This window comes from Perissodus microlepis, chromosome 5 (assembly GCF_051167445.1).
Source record: "Perissodus microlepis isolate ML-2025 ecotype Zambia chromosome 5, ASM5116744v1, whole genome shotgun sequence".
Taxonomy (NCBI): Eukaryota; Metazoa; Chordata; class Actinopteri; order Cichliformes; family Cichlidae; genus Perissodus; species Perissodus microlepis.
Genome location: NC_140465.1, coordinates 19335062 through 19357434, shown reverse-complemented (window position 1 = coordinate 19357434; position 22373 = coordinate 19335062). Strand labels below are relative to the sequence as shown.

The following is a 22373-nucleotide window of genomic DNA, read 5'->3' as shown; positions in this document are numbered from 1 at the left end:
AATATTATTGTCTCAGAACAAAAACAGTTTATTTGCAAGTGTGAACAGTTTTTTTGAAACAGTATGAATGTGACAAGGACTGGAGTACGGAGCCCCGCAAGGGACATGGGAGAAAAAAAAATTAAGATGAACTTTTGCAAGATCTTGCAAATGTTTTGGGCGCATCCTTCAGAGGCCACCAGCTCGAAGCCGACCAGGAGGTTGAGGCACAACGTGCCGGGAGTGCGGTGTCCCCCCTGGTTGTAGTGAGCCTAGCTTTTTTTAAATATGTGATGTCTTGATAAACCGAGCAGATTTTTTTTTTTGTTGTTGTTGTTGTTGGGGGGGGGGGGGGTATACATATACATATATATATATATATATATATATATATATAAATATAAATATAAATATATATATATATATATATATACACACACACACAGGGAGTGCAGAATTATTAGGCAAATGAGTATTTTGTCCACATCATCCTCTTCATGCATGTTGTCTTACCCCAAGCTGTATAGGCTCGAAAGCCTACTACCAATTAAGCATATTAGGTGATGTGCATCTCTGTAATGAGAAGGGGTGTGGTCTAATGACATCAACACCCTATATCAGGTGTGCATAATTATTAGGCAACGTCCTTTCCTTTGGCAAAATGGGTCAAAAGAAGGACTTGACAGGCTCAGAAAAGTCAAAAATAGTGAGATATCTTGCAGAGGGATGCAGCAGTCTCAAAATTGCAAAGCTTCTGAAGCGTGATCATCGAACAATCAAGCGTTTCATTCAAAATAGTCAACAGGGTCTCAAGAAGCGTGTGGAAAAACCAAGGCGCAAAATAACTGCCCATGAACTGAGAAAAGTCAAGCGTGCAGCTGCCAAGATGCCACTTGCCACCAGTTTGGCCATATTTCAGAGCTGCAACATCACTGGAGTGCCCAAAAGCACAAGGTGTGCAATACTCAGAGACATGGCCAAGGTAAGAAAGGCTGAAAGACGACCACCACTGAACAAGACACACAAGCTGAAACGTCAAGACTGGGCCAAGAAATATCTCAAGACTGGTTTTTCTAAGGTTTTATGGACTGATGAAATGAGAGTGAGTCTTGATGGGCCAGATGGATGGGCCCGTGGCTGGATTGGTAAAGGGCAGAGAGCTCCAGTCCGACTCAGACGCCAGCAAGGTGGAGGTGGAGTACTGGTTTGGGCTGGTATCATCAAAGATGAGCTTGTGGGGCCTTTTCGGGTTGAGGATGGAGTCAAGCTCAACTCCCAGTCCTACTGCCAGTTTCTGGAAGACACCTTCTTCAAGCAGTGGTACAGGAAGAAGTCTGCATCCTTCAAGAAAAACATGATTTTCATGCAGGACAATGCTCCATCACACGCGTCCAAGTACTCCACAGCGTGGCTGGCAAGAAAGGGTATAAAAGAAGAAAAACTAATGACATGGCCTCCTTGTTCACCTGATCTGAACCCCATTGAGAACCTGTGGTCCATCATCAAATGTGAGATTTACAAGGAGGGAAAACAGTACACCTCTCTGAACAGTGTCTGGGAGGCTGTGGTTGCTGCTGCACGCAATGTTGATGGTGAACAGATCAAAACACTGACAGAATCCATGGATGGCAGGCTTTTGAGTGTCCTTGCAAAGAAAGGTGGCTATATTGGTCGCTGATTTGTTTTTGTTTTGTTTTTGAATGTCAGAAATGTATATTTGTGAATGTGGAGATGTTATATTGGTTTCACTGGTAAAAATAAATAATTGAAATGGGTATATATTTGTTTTTTTGTTAAGTTGCCTAATAATTATGCACAGTAATAGTCACCTGCACACACAGATATCCCCCTAAAATAGCTAAAACTAAAAACAAACTAAAAACTACTTCCAAAAACATTCAGCTTTGCTATTAATGAGTTTTTTGGGTTCATTGAGAACATGGTTGTTGTTCAAGAATAAAATTATTCCTCAAAAATACAACTTGCCTAATAATTCTGCACTCCCTGTATATATATACAAAAAACTTGAATTTTACAGTGTTTATTTATCGGATAAAATAAGTTAAATGTCACCGTTATTATTGGCTGGCCAGAAACAGCGGGGGTGTCCAAATTCAAATTCAGAGGCTGCATCCTCTGAGGCCTTCGTGGTCTAAGTGGGCCAGGTCCTCCGAAAGCCGGGTAGTGAGCGACTGTGAAATTGGACGGTCTAGCCTTCAGAATTACGTCACGAGCTCTCTCAGTGGAGTGAAACTCTGCCGTCTGCTCCTTGCTATCTAAAATATAACTCGACGCTGGCGTAAATTCTTGACCATCTCACACTTCTGTTTAATCAGTTTTCTGTTTGATGTTTATTCAGCTGTGTGAAAACCCCGGAGGAACCCTCCTGAGCGATTAATAAAGTTAAATCTAATCTAATCTGATCTAATAACTTTAATCTCAGTCAAACCGATTCACTCACAAACAAATAAAACACTGAAAAAAGCCAAACAATAACATTTTTAAGTTATCAAAGTGCTGAGCACCCAGAGAGCTGCGCAGCCAGGCAAGATAAACTTTACTTGTCACGATGAGACTTCTTCCCTGTCTATGTTAGTCCCTGCATCCTTAAATGTCTCCAGTTGTCCCGAGTTCTCTCTGTCTCCTCGGTGCATTTAAACCCCTGTTCCTTCCTGTCCTCATCGTCTCTGGTCTTCGTCTCCGTTATCAGTCATCATAACCAAAACCATCAAATCTGATAAAGGTTATTTAAATGCTGCAAAAGACTACTACTACAAAAGAAGAATAGATTGGAATAAAAGAGAAATACATATCCTAACCTTAATTACTGGGGGAGACTAATAAATGATGCTCATAGTGAATAAAAAGTGAGTGCATTTTTTGGACAGAGATTTACTTTTAATGTGTATGTATAATATAATACAGATACATTAAAAATACACTCCAAAAATAGAAGAGTCTTTGAAACATACAAATGTACAAAATATTAATAAAAAAAATTATAAACATGGAGGCAACTTTGCCTATGGTACAACATATACAATGTATGAAAAGATCTTTACTGCAGATACTACTATCTCTCTGCAGGTTTTTTTCTTCTATTTTAACCTACGTCACCTCACTGTGAGGTTGGCAAATCTGTCTATCACTTTTTGGTGGTCAACTCTCTCAAACATCTCTTTCTCAACTGACATCACAGCCAGGTGCTGGAGTTTGCTTTGACCCATGGTCCTTCTCAGCCAGGTATCCCTGTCTGTTTTCTTACCTGGTTCTTCCTGACCTTGCACTTTCTCCTCACGTTCACCTCTTTCCTCTCTCCCTCTTTGAACTGACAATCACACACAAATAGACTGTATTGAATTAGATGAAAAAATGACATTAATATGAAAAAAATATATTATTAAGATCACTAATAAAAAAAAGTCCTCTCTCAGTGTACTTTCAACCAAAAGGAAAATAGCCAAACCACATGTACATCTAATAAAAGATATAAATATTGAAACACTGCTCCAACATTATTTTTGATTGACGGATCATTTGATCTTACACTTTTACCTGACTGTGGCTCCTTTTTTTCAAAAAACTTCCTTATATCCATTATGGGCATCCAGTAGTGATGTGCGGATTGATACTGAAATATCGATATTGAGGAAGTCAGTGGTATCGCACATCACTAGCATCCAGTCAGTTAGCTAGTTAGTACCTTGGGTTTAATATCAGCACATGCACATATGACAAAATAACCAGTTTCTCTCATTCCATTTCAAACGGGACAGTGGTAACAACAGTAGGCTACGGACAATTTTAAGTTGTCGATTTTAAATAGACTATATAAATTTCGATGGGAGCAACAGTCAAATGTCGCTGATTTTACTACAGAGTAGGACGGATTGTAGTGTAGCAAACATTGTTTGGAAAACACGTTTTCAACACTCTCAGGTTACCGTGGTGTAATGTTTTTCAGCTAAAAAGAAACATGGTCTGACTCCTACCTGACTATATAAAGAGTAACTGAAGGTTAAATGCAGCTGACATGCCCTGTTTTAAGCCAGGCACTCAGCCACCATCGCTCTGGCAGAAAGGGTGCTAGAGCCAGAGTAGGGGAGAGGCGAGCTGGAACAAACCATTGGGGGGGGGGGGGTATTTATACTTTTGTTGTTAAACTATTACATCTCAACCAAGTGCTGTATGTTTTTTATATTTTCGGTAGTGTGTCACAAAAACAGCAAATGTCAAAAAAGTAAGAAATCTTTGGGGGTGCTTTGATTCATTTTGGGCTAAAAACGGCCCTGCCTGAAAATATAATAAAAGTTTATTTTGTGACCCAGAAAGAGTAATAAGAGTAATATTAAAACTAAGTAGCTGCCGCCATTGTTGGAAACTGGAACTGGCTGGGCCACGCTATGAATTCTGCGATATGGTTTTTCAATTTTGTTGTCCGGGTGGAAAATCGGGAGAAATTCGGGAGAATGGTGGCTCCGGGAGATTTTTAGGAGGAGCACTGAAATTCGGGATTCTCCCGGAAAAATCGGGAGGGTTGGCATGTATGTACTGGAGACGTCTGGGAAAGCATGAAAAAAAAAAGAGAGATGTGATGTAAATTTTTGTCAAAAAGGTCATTTATGACCGGCACCTATCAAGTGATTTGCTATGGGAGGTAATAAAATCTATGACAATTATAAATTTTATCACATTTAATTCAATTCAATTTTATTTATATAGCGCCAAATCACAACAACAGTTGCCTCAAGGCGCTTTATATTGTACAGTAGATCCTACAATAATAGATGCAGAGAAAACCCCAAAAATCATATGATCCCCTATGAGCAAGCATAGGGGATCATAGTGGGAAGGAAAAACTCCCTTTTAACAGGAAGTTTTGAGCACACATTATTTTCATAACTGCTTTTGTGTGTGTGTGTGTAAACAATATTACATAGGTAAGGCTTTATAACAACATAGAGGAGTAGTGAAGGTGAAAGCCAGATCATTTATAGCCCATTGGAACTGCATAATTAATTTTATTTGTTTTTTTAATGCAAAATTAGATCACAATCAAAGTGAAACTTAGACCCTCCCACACTCTGTGGGAGTCGGACGTCCCAGTGAGAGAGTCCAGAGAGACATCTGGATATTCACACCACAGTCACTCAGCAGCTAATAAGAAGCCCTGAGGGTTCAAGCCGCGACCTGGAGCTCCTCCTTAAAGCATCAATAGTGAGTAAGGATGGCCCTCACCTCAAACTCAACCAGTGAGAAAACTGATAACTTATTCTGCAGCTGATCATTGAGTAGCAGCTGTTGGGGGGCTATGACACCCTGTCACCTGAAGCCATAGGTCAGAAAGTGAGAAACCAGAGGTTCTTCGCTGCTTGACATATATGTATTGGAAATAGCCTCCTGAGTTAAATCAGCGAGCTCGGGCTCCTCCCTGAAGCACTAATAAAGTAATTCAAAGAACAGGTGGCCTTAATCCCTGCCAATGAGAAGAGCAGCAAGGCAGGCTTTTACCTGATCAATAAAAAACATAGTCAACATCAAAACCTAGTTTCAAGGGAGAGAGATAGTGCAAATAAATAACAAATTACTTTGACACCAAAATTTAACTGAGAAATCAGCTACGAAGAATGAGAACTTTTCACCATTGTGCCCATGAGGCCCTGCAACCTTTTGCTGCTCAGCCAGACACCCAACACAAACAACAGGGCATTTACAATGGTACCAGTGCAGCTTTGGATATATGTTTGCAGAGTCCATAAAACAGCCGAAAAAACTCTGGAAGAACAATGGGCTTTAAATTCTGCCCCAGAACTGAACCTCTACCGGTTAAAAGTCGTGAAGTTTCTAAACTGCTAACAACCAGAGTCACTTTGACAACCTCTGACTGGGCAGTATTGATTTTGACTGTCACCCTCAAGATTAATACGAGCCTGAGAGAGATGCATCAATAAGGAGCGGCCCAGACCAGAGATGAGCAGACAGATAAAAAAAAAAAAAAGACATCATCAAAAACTGTCAGTACCAGGCTCTAATCCAGAGTCCAAACTTCTTCTATCAGTGTCTTTGGAAAAAGTAATGGTTATTTTCTTGGTTTCCTCGTAAAATAAAAAGACAAAGCTGCTTTTCAGGCAATATCCCCACTCTGGGCAGGTTGGTGTGAGGTCTATCAATAAATAGCCATGCGGTTCTTTGGTGGTGTCTTCAAAACTCTCCAAGAAGAAATGTTGGAGTCCAGGAAATATTTAACAAGCTAACGTATTAATCTGTTATTAAATGTGGAGGTTTTGAATAACATCACGTAAGTACTGTTCATCCTGATGGTTTTGCTGTGTTTACCTTGCAAAAACACAAAACGAGTGAGCATCATGACACTAATGTTTTTATGGTGTCTGTAATGTGTAAAAATACAGACCACCTTTGGTTGATTTAAGTTTGACAAATGACATTGCCCAAAAAACCAAAATGATCCTGGTGTGAGGGAAACAAACTTTCATCTTCAAACAAATTAGGCAAGCCTTTAATGAATTTAATCCTGGCCATCTTGGCCATGAAACGTGAACATGAAGAAACCATAGATGACCTGGACAGTGTTGGAGTCATCATCAAAGGTGTAAGTGCTTTACAACCTTGTTAGCATTGCACATGCCCTTACCATTTTATTTGGCCACATGTATTCATTGGACTTACCCAATGAATACATGTGGCCACAAATGTTTGTGGTTGAAAAAATTCTGGAACATTCCTGGATGGGATCTGGCCTTAACAAAGGCTCAAAAGTGCTAAACGAAAACAATTTGAGGGAATGGTGTAGACAAGATATGGTAAGTAGACTGTGGAGGATTAAAGACCTTCTGTAAACCTTGTCATACAAACTCCCAGTCAGAATATCATGCAGGGACGAGTCCAGAATAAACAGGATAAGAGGTCAGTATCACCAAACCTTTATACAATTTTATGACTAAAAAGGATTTGCAATAAAATGTGACTATCACAGTGAAAGGCCACTAACGATTCACAGAGTACTTTTAATGGTGCAACCTGCCAGCAATGTAGCATCACCTAATAACTCAATCTAGCCAGCAGAAAAATTATGGGTGCTTTTCTTTAACCAAATCCACCCTAAATAAATGCGATCCCATGGGGACACTTATTACATCCACTAAGTGCTTTGCTAAGGAAATAATTGGTGGCACATTGCTGTGAGGTGTTTGGACATTTCTTAATTAATATTGCAGCAGGTCCAGTTGACATAAAGACAAAACCAAGGAAAAAAGAATCCGTTTTAAAATACGGCCCTCACTCTAAAACAAACTAGAGAGAAGAAAAACAGTGGCACAATCACATGTGCAGCCCATCCTCCAACTGACTATGCTTGCTGCACAACATGATTAATGTCCTTTCACTCATTACTTGAATCATACTGAAGGGCAGTATTATCGCAAAGTGCTTGAATGACAACGCAATCTACTCAGCATGGACTTCAAAACATTGTAACATCCCAAAACCACAATTTTCAACGACTACACATCTAAACAACGGAGAGAAGACACTTTCTGCTACTTCCTCTTTTATTACCTTCCTTTGATGCCCTGGGTCCTAAAGCCTTTCCCATTACATAGACATACATTCTGAGACCAACACTGAATAAGTTTCAAAATGCTCTTTTTTTAAACTGATACTTTTTATTTCTTCATGTTTGTAATTCAGCACAGTTCACACTTAAAGTTGTGCCACGGAAAAATCTGCCAGTGGCCTCTGCAGGGCAGAGTCAGCAGACATAAGCCAGCAGTTCTTTGTGACAGGAGGGTCGATGCTGTAATCAGTAGCGCTGTCACTACAAAAGGAGAAAAAAAGATTATAGGTGGAATCTTAAACGGCTTTCTGTTTTGAATGAAGAAATTGAAAACATTACAAAAAACGTACCTTGTAACATCTATCTCTTGGTTTTTAATCTTTAGTTTTGTGACAGGAACTTGCTGCACCACCTCATACACTGCAGGCTTTACAGCTGGAAAAAGGGAGTAAAACAATAAAATAGGACCTGACATATAGAATCAGATACTAAAACAGACCCAGCATCAAGATATTTTTACAGAAAACACCACTGCTGGTTGTAAACGGGTTTTTCTTAAATATATACACAATTTTCCAGCTCATGCAGTGAATATTCACACATACACAAAAACCTTCCACTCACCTAAAAGTCCTTCAGAGTCGTCGGCCGAGCGATGCTTTTTTAAAACTGGCCAAAGGAATTTGTTGCCATTCTTCTCATGAACTAAGATCACCAGGCGCATCTTTCCAGCTGTAACATGTATTTTCTTGTTGTGCACAACCACTGTCACACTGCAAGGATATAGAGTTTATTTGAACTTTTTAAAGCTCTGTAAAGTTTCTGAGCATTTCACATATTTTGGCGGATTTTTGTTCTGCACATGTACAATAATAATGAAACTTCTGTAATATGAGAGGGTGCACAGGCTGACTATCATGCCTAAGAGCAAATTCATTTTGAAACTTGAAAGGTTTGCTAGTCTCACAAGATCCCTTTAGTTACACCAGTCAAGACATACTATAGGCCTATTTTTCCACAGGCAACACGTTCAAAGATGCACAGTGTGAGAGATACACATATTGATGGGGTCGGGTTATGTTAAAAAGTATAAATTGTTATACTTTGTTCATTGGTTCAAAGGTACCCCACACTTCTTTTTTTGTTTGCTTGTTTGTTCTGGTGTATTTTTCATTTGAACTGTTATTCTGCCAGAGTACTCATATTTACAAGATGGCATTGAATGCCCCATTGGTGTGTCAGGAAAACTCTTTTGTACGTATGTTCCTTGAAGGGGTTTGGTAGTCGTTCTTTTTTCCACCGCAGCAAAGGGCTAGGAGTTGGAGAGGAACTGCTGTATGTTTTTGTTATCGATCTGATTGTGAAATAAAGCATATGCAGTGAGAAAGTAACTCCCGGAGTCATCCCTGCCTTAAAGCTGCAACAACAGCATCCAACATCAGATGCTCTTTTGCGGGTAATGTGAAGTTGCTCTCCATTCATATTGGAATATCGTTGAATGAGGCAAGTTGTATAGTTTTGTGTGCTGCATTAGAGTAGAAAAGCGCTGTGTAAAAACTGGTCCATTTATCATTGGCTAATGAGTTATCAGTTAAAAGTCATTTGCCAGTAAGTGTGTGGTTTCCCAGTCAGGCCTACCCCTCCTTATCACATCTCGTCTTTCCAACTAAATTCCAGGCTTTAAAACAAAATTTCAGAAATTAACAGGTGACCTAATTTGATGCTATATCGCCAAAGAAAAAAATAGTTACTCTCAATCGTTTCATATTTATCATAACGTCCTAAATCGTAATTTGCTTAGATAAGTAGCAATAGGAATAATATATTTTTTTTAAATTTACCACCTTTTTTAAATCTTTTTTCTGCAATTAGCAGGCACTGCTGTGATGCCTGCCAAATGCTGCAGTGGGCTCCTGACAGCCTTGTGTTCAGATTACACTTCCAAAACTATTAAAGGCATTACAAAGGGCCACAATTTTATGGATTATAATGAAATGAAAGATGAAAATTGTTTCCCAAAACACAGCTAAGGAGAAAGTGAGCAAGATGTACAAACATGAACACCAACAAAGACGAATCTTGTAATTCTGAAGATGAGAAGAGTTTCTGTCACTGACAAAAAAAATTGGTCCACTTTTGTGGGTGTCCAGAACCTTTAATGTAAGCATGAGTTTTAAAAAGCATTATAAGAATAATGTTGTGCAGCCAATTTGCTCTGCATTTGTAAACTACTAACCTTGTTGAAGGGTCTGCTTACCAAACTAGATCTCACTAAAAAACATTTCATATGTTTAATCGGTACAAATAAAAATCAGTGACAACTCCATTTGTTGCGTGTTTATTCTCCTGTTCAGTCTGACACATGTAAGCTAATTTAGGATTCGTCATCTCCTATACTTATACTAGTTACATATCTATGGAAGCCCGTTTCCGCCACTAAAAAAAAAAGGCTCAATAACTCAAAATTTCGAGTTACTTTTCTCAAAATTTTGAGTTAATATGTCGTAATTTCGAGAAAGTAACTCAAAATTTTGAGAAAAGTAACTCGAAATTTTGAGTTAGCACTGCCAATCAGTAATCTACGTGAATGACGTCATTTCCTCGTTACCCGGAAGCTGAAGCCCTCAGCTACAAATGCTACAGCTAAGCTACCAGTATTACATCCAGTCGTGAATGCACAGATTGCTGAGTGTTTTCAGCCTGGCTTCACAAATGATGAAATCCCTGTGTTATTAGCTGAATCACATGGTGTTACTATCAGCAAACGTACTCACGAAAGCGCCAATTTGTTGGGATCCGTTTTTGAGTGCGCGTTCTTCTGCGCCATATGCTTCCGGGTAACAAGAAAGCGACCTCATTCACGTATATTTTTGATTGGCAGAGCTAACTCGAAATTTTGAGAAAAGTAACTCGAAATTTTGAGTTACTTTTCTCAAAATTTCAAGTTAATAAGTCTAAATTTCGAGAAAATAAGTCGAAATTTCGAGTTATGGATACTAGCTGTTTTGTTTTTATTTAGTGGCGGAAACGGGCTTCCATACATATCTGTATACAATACTGAGAACATGAGTTTGTACCATTCTATTGCAAGATTACCTCCCAGCTGTGATGGTATCCTGTCCAGTGTGATGTGCCACTGTCTGTCCTTCTCGTACAGTCACGCCCCTGGAGTCAATCTCAACATGATGGTCAGTTTGGAAGTGTATAAAAATACTGTTGAAGCCTCCATTCACAACTGAATCAAGCTCACCATTCACAAACAGCTCTGGAACAAAAGAGAAATGCAGCTCTTAACACACTTCACAAATTGGGGATTGTATTAAAATGCTAATGAAAAATTAGAATAGTAAGATTTTATTATGCATGAAAAGAAAAAATATATCAGGGTTCATTAAATTAGGAAAAGTTAACACTACTGACCCTCACTGGGATGGTGAAGTAGTTTAAGTTGTAGTGAGCCACTGACATCAAAGCACAATGGAACAGTCTGATTCTCACTGTTTATTAAAAACCTGTGAAGAAGAGGAACTAGATACACATAGACACACTGAGTCAGTATATAGAAACTCTGTTCCTCAAAATAAAAAGCTTAACATTCAACACCAACTTTACTGTTTTCACATATTAGTCACTTTACTTCTTTTGGGTAGTAAACATTGAAAAAACAAATTCAGGTTTTTTTTAAACATGGAAATTAATTTTTATAAATCTATAAAAGAACAACACCTCATGCCACAGATACACAGTTTTAGAAAATAGACTAAATACAAATCATTTTCTTTGTTTAAGTAATCATGTGAGGAAGTATCGTGATGATATGTTTTTGTTTACATTTTAACCTGTAAATGCCATTTACAAAATCCTCTCTGAGGATCTATCTTTATACTATCAATAAAATACAATACCATCAGTTGCCTGTGGGACATTGACAGTTGTAGAGAGGACCATGAACGCAGGGACAGGGGGAGCAGGAGCTACAAACAAATTTAGACAATAGTTACGCACAGTAATATTGCAAAGCTCTGATGGATATTGTATGACTTTGGACAAAACATGTATGTTCTTATATTAAACATCAAGCAATAAATACACACTTTATTCTATGGCAAATATTTACATTAACAAAAACAATTTCCTTTGTTTAAGTCAGTGGTGTCCAAATCCAGGCCTCAAGGGCCGGTGTCTTGCAGGGTTTAGATGTGTCCTTGATCCGACACAGCTGATTTAAGTCCTCAACATGTCTTGAAGTTCAGGTGTGTAGACCCAGGGTGAGATCTAAAACCTGCAGGACACCGGCCCTCAAAGCCTGGAGTTGGCCAAGCCTGGTTTAAGTCATCAGTTGGGGAAGTATCATGAGTTTAACCTGGAGATGCCATGTATAAAATCCCCTGTAAAATCTTTAATTCTATCAAAAGAAAAAAGAAAGTATGCCATCCATGCAATATTATACCACGAGGTGCCAGTGGAAAATGACGAGAAGTGTCTAGAAGTCCACTCTTGAGTTTAATAACTACAAAAAAATTCAGACAACATTAGTTACGCACAAGAATTTTGTAAAGCTCTGGTGAATTTTGTATAACTTCAGACATCACTGTTTTCATATTCAACCTCAAACAAAAAACACACTTAATGTGATTCTAATAATTTCTATTATTTGATAACATCTTGTAACTGCTCTATATAGCTGAAAATTAAGATGTGTACACACAAAAAAGAGAAATGAAAGAAGTAAGGAGTGAATTTTAATTGAAGGAGCCAGACATATAGTTTGGACCTCTAAAACATAAAAAGGAAAAAAGTCATATAAAACCTATTCATATGAAAGACACTTCTTGTATTTTCAGTATGTCATCCATGCAATACTATACCACGAGTGTTTTTCTTTAAAACACGAACAGGGGCCTGATGCCTGGGGGGTTTAACACGAGCACGTGTGGACATGACCATAACAGGATCTACAAAAAAATTCAGACAACATTAGTTACATACAAGAATATCACAAAAGTCTGGTGAATACTGTATGGCTTCAGACAATACATCACTAAAAGCTCAAAAGGAAAAAAAATAATAATAAAAAACAAATCGTGTAAAAAAGAACAAAAAAAAAAAAAACTTCTTGTATTTTCAATATACCATCCATGCAATACAATGTAAAAATACGCTTTATACCATGAACAGGAACATGGATCCTGGTCATGCGGTTAACAGGAACTACAAAAAATTCAGACAACATTAGTTACATACAAGAATATCACAAAAGTCTGGTGAATACTGTATGGCTTCAGACAATACATCACTAAAAGCTCAAAAGGAAAAAAAATAATAATAAAAAACAAATCGTGTAAAAAAGAACAAAAAAAAAAAAACTTCTTGTATTTTCAATATACCATCCATGCAATACAATGTAAAAATACGCTTTATACCATGAACAGGAACATGGATCCTGGTCATGCGGTTAACAGGAACTACAAAAAATTCAGACAAGAATATTGCAAAGTTCTGGCAAATATTGTATGATTTCAGGCAAGGCATCACTATTCTCATATTTAATCACCAACAAAACACTAAATAGAAACTTTACTTGTAATAATTTCTATTATTACAAGTAATAATAGAAATTAATAATTTATATTATTACATAACTGTTTAGTTTTCAATTTTTCTACATTTTCTAGTAGTTAAATTATAAATACTCAATGGTTCTCTTTTATGTGACAGAGAAACAACAAATAATTAAGTGAATTGATCCAAATTAAATACTTGAATTTTAATAATCTTTTAATAACCTCCAGTGAAATGCCTTCTCTGTGGTGTTTCACCTTCCTTGGGTTTATGAAGCACATCTGTGTTCTCTCCGGGAGGCTTTGTAACCACCATGGATGTGAGAGGGGTCACAAAACTATACCTCAGTGATAGCTCCAAAGCCTCCTTCTTCACTTTCTCTTTCTCAGTTTCAGATAACTGAAGCCTGTGTCACAAAGGATTAAACGAATAAGGGGTTTGACACAGAAATCAAATGTAATTAAGTAATTTAAAAAAAATGTTTCCATGTCCAAAGATAATCCAGTGTTTTGAAAATATTGATATAGGGTTACAAACCTGAAAGGCTGTTTGAATTATGAACATGGATAAATTAATATACTACTTCCTTCAAGAAGGATTTGCAGCTGTATCGCAACAGCTGTGACACCCCAGAGTTAAAGAAATAAATTTACTTTAGAAAACAAGCCTTTAGTCCAGAGTCAACCAGTTAAAAAGTACACAAATAAATTAAATAGAATTAAAAGTGGTGGTAAGATTGTTACCATCTCATATCACCATTAAAACTGGAAACTGTGCAGTATTTTCCTAACAAATATATAAAGGTGTGTAAAACAGAATCTTTTGGGCCTTGGACTGAACAAACCATTTCTTCTTCAGGCTCCGGTAAATTATGATGAGCCTTACCCGAAATCTCAGCTTTGCTGTGCCAATCTACAACTACCCTTTAAAATAAGCTCATCACTTGAAAAGAAAAAAAGTGGAAAGATGCTGTAAGTCAAACTCACTCTTTGTCCAGAAGCTGCTTAACTGTGAGGTATGCCCAAACCCTCTGGATACGGTCATCAGACACTGTTTGAGTGGATTCCACGGTTTCATTTGGGTTAGAGAATATTATTCTTCTGTTACTCTGTAATAAATTAATTGTAACGTCAGTCTATCACAAAAAAGGTTTTGAGAAGAGTTCTGCTGATGAGTCCTTTGGATTGATTCTTACTGAAATAGCCACAACTTGTGGGGTGAAGGTTTCAATGTTATTATCTGTGATCTCACCAGCCACCACAATCTCAGAACCATTATAATACTGACTGAAGTTAGTCTGGGTTAGATTGGTCCCACCCACATAGATCATTGTCACATCTGTCAGTAGAGGTGTGGCCACCTCTTCATAGAAACCCTGTTGACATACAGTGTGGAAGTGATACAAATCATGCTCTTTCTTTTCTTTCAATTGTCAGGAGTTTCAAATCACATAAAAGAGTATATATAATTTAAATACCTTCAGCTGTAAATCAGCATCAGAGTCTTCATAAATCCGTCGTGCCACACCGTTATTTTGCAGCGACATTTTCTCAAGGAAATTAAAATCAACATCAAAACCGAAACCGAGACAGTACAGTGGGAATTTGCCTGCAATAGCCTGTCTTACATTTGACTGGATTTTCTCCAGATTTGTCACCCCTGAAAAGACACAAGACATACCCAGTTCAGCTCAGAAACAATGTAGTCTCATAATTCATAATAAATCAGGACTTTTAACCACAATAAGCTCATAAAGATCTCAGTTTCATGAAATATTTGTGTACATTTGTTTACAGATGTGTTTTATTACAACCTGAGGTTGGGTCTCCATCTGTGAGAAGTATAAGGATAGATGCTGAACCTTCTCTGTTATGTGCATTCAGCATACGTGCTCCTTGCAGCACTGCTTCATTTATGTCTGTGGCTGAAATGCAACAACAACAAATACATTTTCAGTACTGCTATTCCCCTCCCAACTGTTGATATTCCAAAATGTGTATTTACTGCAACTTCTCACATCCTCTGTCTTGTATATTTTGTGCAAAGTTTTTGGCACTTTCCAGGTTTTTGCTGTTTGCCTGAACGAGTTCTTGCTTCCAGTAAGAAATTATACCATCAAAAGTGATCAGACCAAAGTGATCATCTTCTGCCAGATCATTCAGAATGTGGATTAATGCGGTCCTAGTCTGGGTAAGAAAACATAATTCATGGCTACATATTGTTTTTCTTTTCATTAAAAATGTAAAAAAAAAGAGAAAAAATTTATAAAATAATATCAGAAACAGACCCTTCAAATACTTTACCTGCTCAATTTTTCTGCCCCCCATTGAGCCACTTTGATCAATAACAAAGACGACATTTTTTGGTATCCGTGGAAGATCAGATGGAGCAAAATGATGAACAAAGTACCCGTCAGATTTCTAAGGTGGAGTTGTTTAAAAAAAAAAACAACGACTTGATTGTTTATAGGATTATTCAAGAAGCTTTTTAGCCCAAATCATACAGTTTGTGTTGCTAAAAGACCAGGGTTTACCTTGATGTGTCCCAGTCCATTATCCCTGTTAACATCATAAACAATAACCAGATCTCCATTCATACCCTGATCTCCACAGCTGTCACACATTTTCTGTTGGTCGACTGTTGGATAGAAATACACCCACGCCTGGAAACAGAGTGAATCACAGAGTTTAGAAACTTGAAAGAGAGCAATGTCAGTGATTTTATTTTCTGTATACATGGTCTGCTGAAAATGTAAATGCAAACAGAACTAAATGATTAGTAAACTACTGAAATTATGTTTTTGAATTGTGAATTTGTGAATTATAAGGACCCAAGATGCAGCAGCAGTGGTGCAAGTGACTTTATTTACCAACAGTGGATACAACAGAGATGGCGAGGGTGAAACATGAAACTAAGAAAACCTAAACTGGAAAAACTAACAGAAACTAACCGGAAAGAGATATGCAGGAAGGCACAGGAAAATACACAGGAAGACGGACGGAGAGAAGCAGACGAACCAGCAACGAGGACGAGGGAACACACACTTACACACACCAGTAATCAGGGGATGGGAAACAGGAGGGAAACACACTTGGGAGACATAACAGCTGACGAGGCAGGGGAAACGTAAACAGAACACACTGACATCAGACAGAGACCTTCAAAGTAAAACAGGAAACACACCGACTGAACACAACACACACCAAATAAACACAGACTGGAGGACACCGACATAGGAACATGAAATGTGAAACAGAAGAGTACAAAAACCCAAGATAACCAAAACCACAGAATAATAATAAACTTAACATAAACACGGAGTCACGGACTCCGGACCATGACAATATGTATTTGAACCACTGCATCATGAATACTTCAGAAAACCAAAAACACTTCACTGCTGCAAAGACAAATGTGGGTTAAAACTTAGCCATGTACAGAAAAAAACATATTAAGAAGATTTAGAAACCAGCCTCTTTTCTAGTCTCTTTGGGCTGTTTTTTTCTCTGCTTTGTGTTCATCTGTAAACACTAAAAGCAAGATGTCTGTGAAGGTTCTCAGTCATCCAGGTCATCGTAGTCAAAGGAGCTTAACCACATTGTTAAGTCTTAACAATGTGGTGTATGCTGTACAGTGCAGCGAGGAATGCCCAGACCTCTACATTGGAGAGACCAAACAGCCACTTCACAAGCGCATGGCACAACATAGAAGAGCCACCTCCACAGGACAAGACTCGGCAGTCCATCTGCATCTTAAGGATAAAGGACACTCTTTCGAGGATGCCAATGTTCACATTTTGGACAGAGAGGACAGATGGTTTGAAAGAGGAGTGAAAGAAGCCATCTATGTCCACTGTGAGCGACCATCTTTAAACAGGGGCGGTGGTTTACGACACCAACTGTCTGCCATCTATAATCCAGTTTTGAGATCCCTTCCCAGACGCCTTAACGCCCACTCACATCCTGGGCCATCTGATCTCAGGAATTCGCATGATAGGGTGGGGCCAGGTTTCACAATGAACTCACCCGAAACTCTGGTTGATTGGGACCCACACCCAATTTCACACCTTGGCTCAGGCGATTAGAGGATCATCAGGGGGTCCTTTTGTCCCTCTGTGGGGGGATACTCCCACTAGGTTTATATCTGGGACTCTCCACCATTTGACCTTAGAACTGAAGAAGCTTCTCGGATGAGAGGTGAAACGTCTTCAAGTAACTTAAAGAAGTCCAGACGCTTTTCTTTGCAAGCTCCTTTGACTAAAAGCAAGACTGTCTTCATCCGCAATATGATAGGGATCTGTGTTTGTGTGTGGGACTGTAGCCTCAGGTTTCTGTTGTTTTCTGGTAATTATGTAACTGTTTCAGGTCATTTTATGGAGTGATGATAACGTAATTTAACAAGTAATGTAACAAATTACCTTCTCCTGCAAGTAAGAAAGTAATGTTCTACATTACTTTTTTTGTTAAGTATTGTGTGATAGTTGATTTTTCTTGAGTAATGACCCAAACACTGGTGCTGACAGCATTTTTCTAGTCCAATCATTTTCTTCCAAACCTTTTATGAGCCAATCAGACTTTGTTTGGTGTGTTTTAAAATCTCAGTTCTCTTCTGCCATTCATTCATCCAGCCTGTCTCATCACCATGTCCACCTCCGACTGATCATTCAGAGGCGCATCCATGTCTCCATCTCCACCTTCACTGGCATCTAGAATCCATGGGGATCCTGCCCTTATGCCTATCATTGCTGGGACCTCATTCTACTATGATGGTTCATCAGAATCTAATCGCCAAATAATTATTAATCCAATTCTGTATCTCATGTAAATTCTGTAAATCATGTTCAGTTCTTCCAAGTGATCTCTAGTTAATGAACTGCTGTAGGATTTTTACGATTTGGAAGCACGATGTGCTGCCATCTACATTACGCCAGACATCAGAACTTTGCTAGCATTTGTGTTGTGTACAAGGATGAGAAATGAGCCATAATGTTGGAAGAAATATCATCGTTACCATAATGGTTATTTGTGCATTTTACTCATTTTATAGTCATTCATTTTACACTGAGATCAAGCTCCCTCTTACTGCAAATGAATAACAACCTGTTAGTACCTCAAACTGTCTCTTGTTAGAAAGCTCGTGTTTTTTTACTGTTCTGCAACAAAAAAGATTTCAGTACCTGTTTATCTGCATGTGTTTTAGTGATGGCATTAGCGAGGGCATTGGTGCTCAGGCCTCCTTTCACATCGATGAAACTGATGCCAGCTTCCTCGTGAATGTACACATCCACCTGGTAATAAATACAATATAATAAAAATAAAAGATCTCATCATGTGTGATGTTATCTCAGCATTTTTCACTAATAGATACCAACAAGACAATCACCTTGAAGTCACTGACAGGCTGTGTGGGTCGAGCATGAATTTGCAGCTCGTACTTGCCATGTGTGCGTTTCATTAATTCCTCATATGTGAGTTCAAAAGTGACCTTTTTGTGAGCAGCCACAGTTACAGAGGTCTTAAATTCCTCCAGTGTCCTCCCTACAGAACTAAAGCAGAAAAAAATTATCTCACTAAATTGCAATTATGGCTGTAGTTTGGACCTGAGCAGAGAATAAGGTTAACTCTAAATATATTTTCCTATTTGCATTAACATTATTTTAGAGAAATGAAGAAAGAAGAGAAAACACAAGAACAGACCAAACTAATTTTGAATGACAAAAATTTTTCTTTTTCTTCTTCTTTATCCAAAGGAACACTCAGTGTATTTGTACAATACCTATCATTTAATCATTTAGTTAATACCTTACAAGTCCAGCACTTTCACCACGGGACACAGCTTCAGTGTACTGCTGCTGAGCTTGCTCCTTAGCTTTTACAACACCATCATAAACTTGGCCATCGATAAACCTGAAGAGGATCAAGAAAATCCCTTGTGTAAATGCACATACTGCTGAGTATCCTGTCATTTATTCTTCACTGTAGAATTCATTATTTGCAAATATCTCTGGATGGTTACACATTATTTTAATTTCACACACATTCGAAATTTACTGATGAAGGCATTCTTGGGAATCTGAACATGAAATTCAATTTCCTTTGACTCATCCATACGATTGGCCACACGGCTTGTGATGACAGTGGTGGCATAACGACTGGTCACTGTGGAGTTGATGTGAAAGCTGTAGATGTCCCAGTCATCCTGAGCAAACACAGGAGGCACATTTCACCGAAAAAATAATGCTTAGCTGAGCTTAGCAGCTGACCAAAGGTCAAATTTAGCAGAAAAATAATTTGTTTTTGGATGATATCATTGCCATAAGGGAAATAGATACACATCCACACCATAAATGTGACTGGTTATGTGCTGAAAAACATCAACACATGGAAATAAATGAATTAATAGAATCACCAGCTGACACACTGCAGCTGTTGGGTGCAATAAATTATCAAATATTTATTGCAACCTGATAAATGCCAACAGTTCACCAGGATGCAGTAAATACATGGAAACAGAGTTTTACACTGTGCTATGTGTTAATTTTTGTTTTGTTTTGTTTTGTTTTTGTGGATGATGTGGAATCTCACTGGTCTAAATACAGAAATTTTTATTTTTTTCATTTAGTGTTTATGGGATATACCAAAAGCTAATTCACTTTACATTTATTCCCTGAATACTTTTTATGCATACAGTTGATTCTCAAGGTCTTTCCAAATCATAAAAACACATATATAAGAATAAATCAATTAATGGGACATAAATCGCTTAATCTAGCACTAACCATCACTGTTATTAAATGTATATCTTTAAACATTAAAATGAGCTAATAGACTACTTTATACTCTGACCCTAGACAAAGGATAAAGTAAACATGCACACATTCAGGATTTCTTCACTTCAGGTGTCATTACATTATCTTCTATCTGTTACTTAAAAGCTTAAGCTTATTCCAATCCTTATGTTAAATTATTATCATGTAATAGGACCAACATGAAGTAACCCTGGAGGAAGAAGTCAAAAGGACCTTCACCCTGCAAAGTTCAGTGTATATCACCTGACTGAAAGACGCCAAGAGAGATAAAAATCAATGGACCTCATAAATCTCTTGTTATCTGTGAAGTATAAATAGCACTTTTTAAGGATTTTGTTACATTGAAATGCTGTTGCTGCCCTTTATGTGTACTGAACTTACCTTGTTTGGCTGTGTGGAAGCCAAAGCCAGCAGGAATATGATGAAGGTGATTTGCACCACGGTTCTCCCCATGATGCCTCCAACCAAAATGCCAGCAAAACAGCCAAAACACTCTTTTGAACTCAAACAAGGACAGCGTTATTGTGTACCTATTTTTTTAAAGTTCAAACTCTGTTTTCCCTATCTCCAGTTTCAACAACTGTCTGTGACAAAAACACCCACTCGCATAAGTAAATCAGTAATTTACCAGAAGTCCAGCAGTTTCTGTGGGAGTTCATGTTTACATTGAGGGTCAAACCTTTGCACTTTACCAGGACTTTGGTCCCACGGCTGTCTTTTCATTAGTGACAGGAAATTCTGTTTCCTGTCTTGGCAATAATTTGTCTTTCCATTACTAGTGACTATAACTAATAATGTTTTGTTTAGGGCAAAAAAAATATTTATGACTTAAAGTATGTAGTTCAGACTGTGCCATTCTGAAACCATCTGAAAGGTGCTGGGAAAAACAGCCTTGAAGGTTTCATTGCAAGCATTAGATAAGGCATTCATCACTGGCATGAATATCATGGTTATTTGGGGCTTTTAATGATTTATTTGAAAAGTTCTTTTTCCAAGGTTGAATACAGCATTCATGTTTAACGACTTTAAAAAGCATGAATTGGATTATTTTTTAAATTTATTTTAAATTTTATCTAATCCACACAGTGTCAAATCTATACATACACCATCATTAATATTTGGTTTAAAGTCGTTTCGCAAATTGAACCCAAGCCAAATGTTTTTGGTAGCGATTAACAAGCTTCTGGCATAATTTGGCTGGATATTTAACCACTCTTCTTGGCATAATTGGCATAACTGAGTTCATTTAAATTAGTTTCTTTGCATAGAGCCAGCTTTTAAGTGTTGTCCACATAGGATTAAGGCTGAAGCTTTGGCCATTGCAGATGTTTGCTTTCTTTATCCAAAACTGTAATTGGCGTGTGCTTCAGATTAGCATTCTGTTGGAACACCCAGCTGTGTCCAAATCACCTCCAAGTCAACATATGTGGAGTCCTCCTGCTCCTGCTTCATTATTTCATCCACCTTGTGCAGTGTTGCAGTACCACTAGCAACAAAACAGCTCCAGACCACGACACTACCACCACCATGCTTGACTGCGGGTACAGAGTTTTCAGGTTTCTTAGCCTCACCTTTACTCCTCCAAACATACCTCTTGTCATTGTGGCCAAGTAGCTCAATCTTTTCTCCATCTGTCCAAAACATTTTTTCTAGAAGCCAGTTTGCTTGCCCATGTGGGCAGCTGCAGATTTTAATCAATATTAAATCGGTGGAATTTGGGTTTCTTTCTTGGTCAACATGTCTTGGTCGATGATGAAACCAGTTTCCAGTTGATAGCGTACTTGAACATCGGTAGATCCAGTGTTGTTCCTGAACATCACTAATTTCCTCACATCTGAGGGTGGTTGCTGGCCTTCTTTAAGACCTTGGCAATGTGGTGACACATCCAGATTGACTTGTGTATATACACAACTGTTTAAACTAACAATCTTGGAATCTCCAGTTATTTAGAAATGCTTCCAAGACACCTTGACAATTTGTGTAATTCTGGAGTTCTACTTTTTAGATTTCCTTGGACAATAATAATAATAACAATAATGGATTGCATTTATATAGCGCTTTTTGGGGCCCTCAAAGCACTTTACAATTCCACTATTCATTCACACACTGGTGGAGGTAAGCTACAGTTGTAGCCACAGCTGCCTTGTGGCAGACTGACAGAGGCGGTAGGTGAAGTGTCTTGCCCAAGGACACAACGACTGAGACTGTCTGAGCCGGGGCTCAAACCGGCAACCTTCTGGTTACAAGACGAACTGCCAACTCTTTGAGCCACGATCAAGATCAGGATGATCTTCAAACTGCAGTGTCAAGTGCATTATGCCTGACGGAAAGATACTAATACACAAAAACTTTAAGTAAACACCTCAGAAATCTCCTATTATCAGTGAAATACAAATACCAGTGGTGAAATGTGGATTTTAACATAGATTTTAGCCTCTGTTTGGTGAAATA

General features: G+C 38.2%; 1 protein-coding gene across 1 annotated transcript; it reads right to left on the bottom strand.

The window, feature by feature from the left end:
• Nucleotides 1-7570: 7570 nt before the first annotated feature.
• LOC146387171 (inter-alpha-trypsin inhibitor heavy chain H3-like) lies at nucleotides 7571-20438 on the bottom strand. Its single transcript, XM_084928569.1, has 23 exons — nucleotides 20304-20438; nucleotides 19152-19312; nucleotides 18916-19020; nucleotides 18497-18659; nucleotides 18291-18401; nucleotides 15648-15776; nucleotides 15418-15534; nucleotides 15132-15300; nucleotides 14928-15038; nucleotides 14592-14773; nucleotides 14310-14489; nucleotides 14101-14222; nucleotides 13339-13520; nucleotides 12976-13017; nucleotides 12722-12763; nucleotides 12421-12507; nucleotides 12003-12062; nucleotides 11458-11526; nucleotides 10973-11080; nucleotides 10649-10817; nucleotides 8177-8325; nucleotides 7903-7987; nucleotides 7571-7813 (listed from the first exon to the last, which is right to left on the bottom strand). Exons 1-23 carry the CDS (start codon nucleotides 20373-20375, stop codon nucleotides 7699-7701), a joined length of 2730 nt encoding a protein of 909 aa, XP_084784695.1. The 5' UTR covers nucleotides 20376-20438; the 3' UTR covers nucleotides 7571-7698.
• Nucleotides 20439-22373: the final 1935 nt, after the last annotated feature.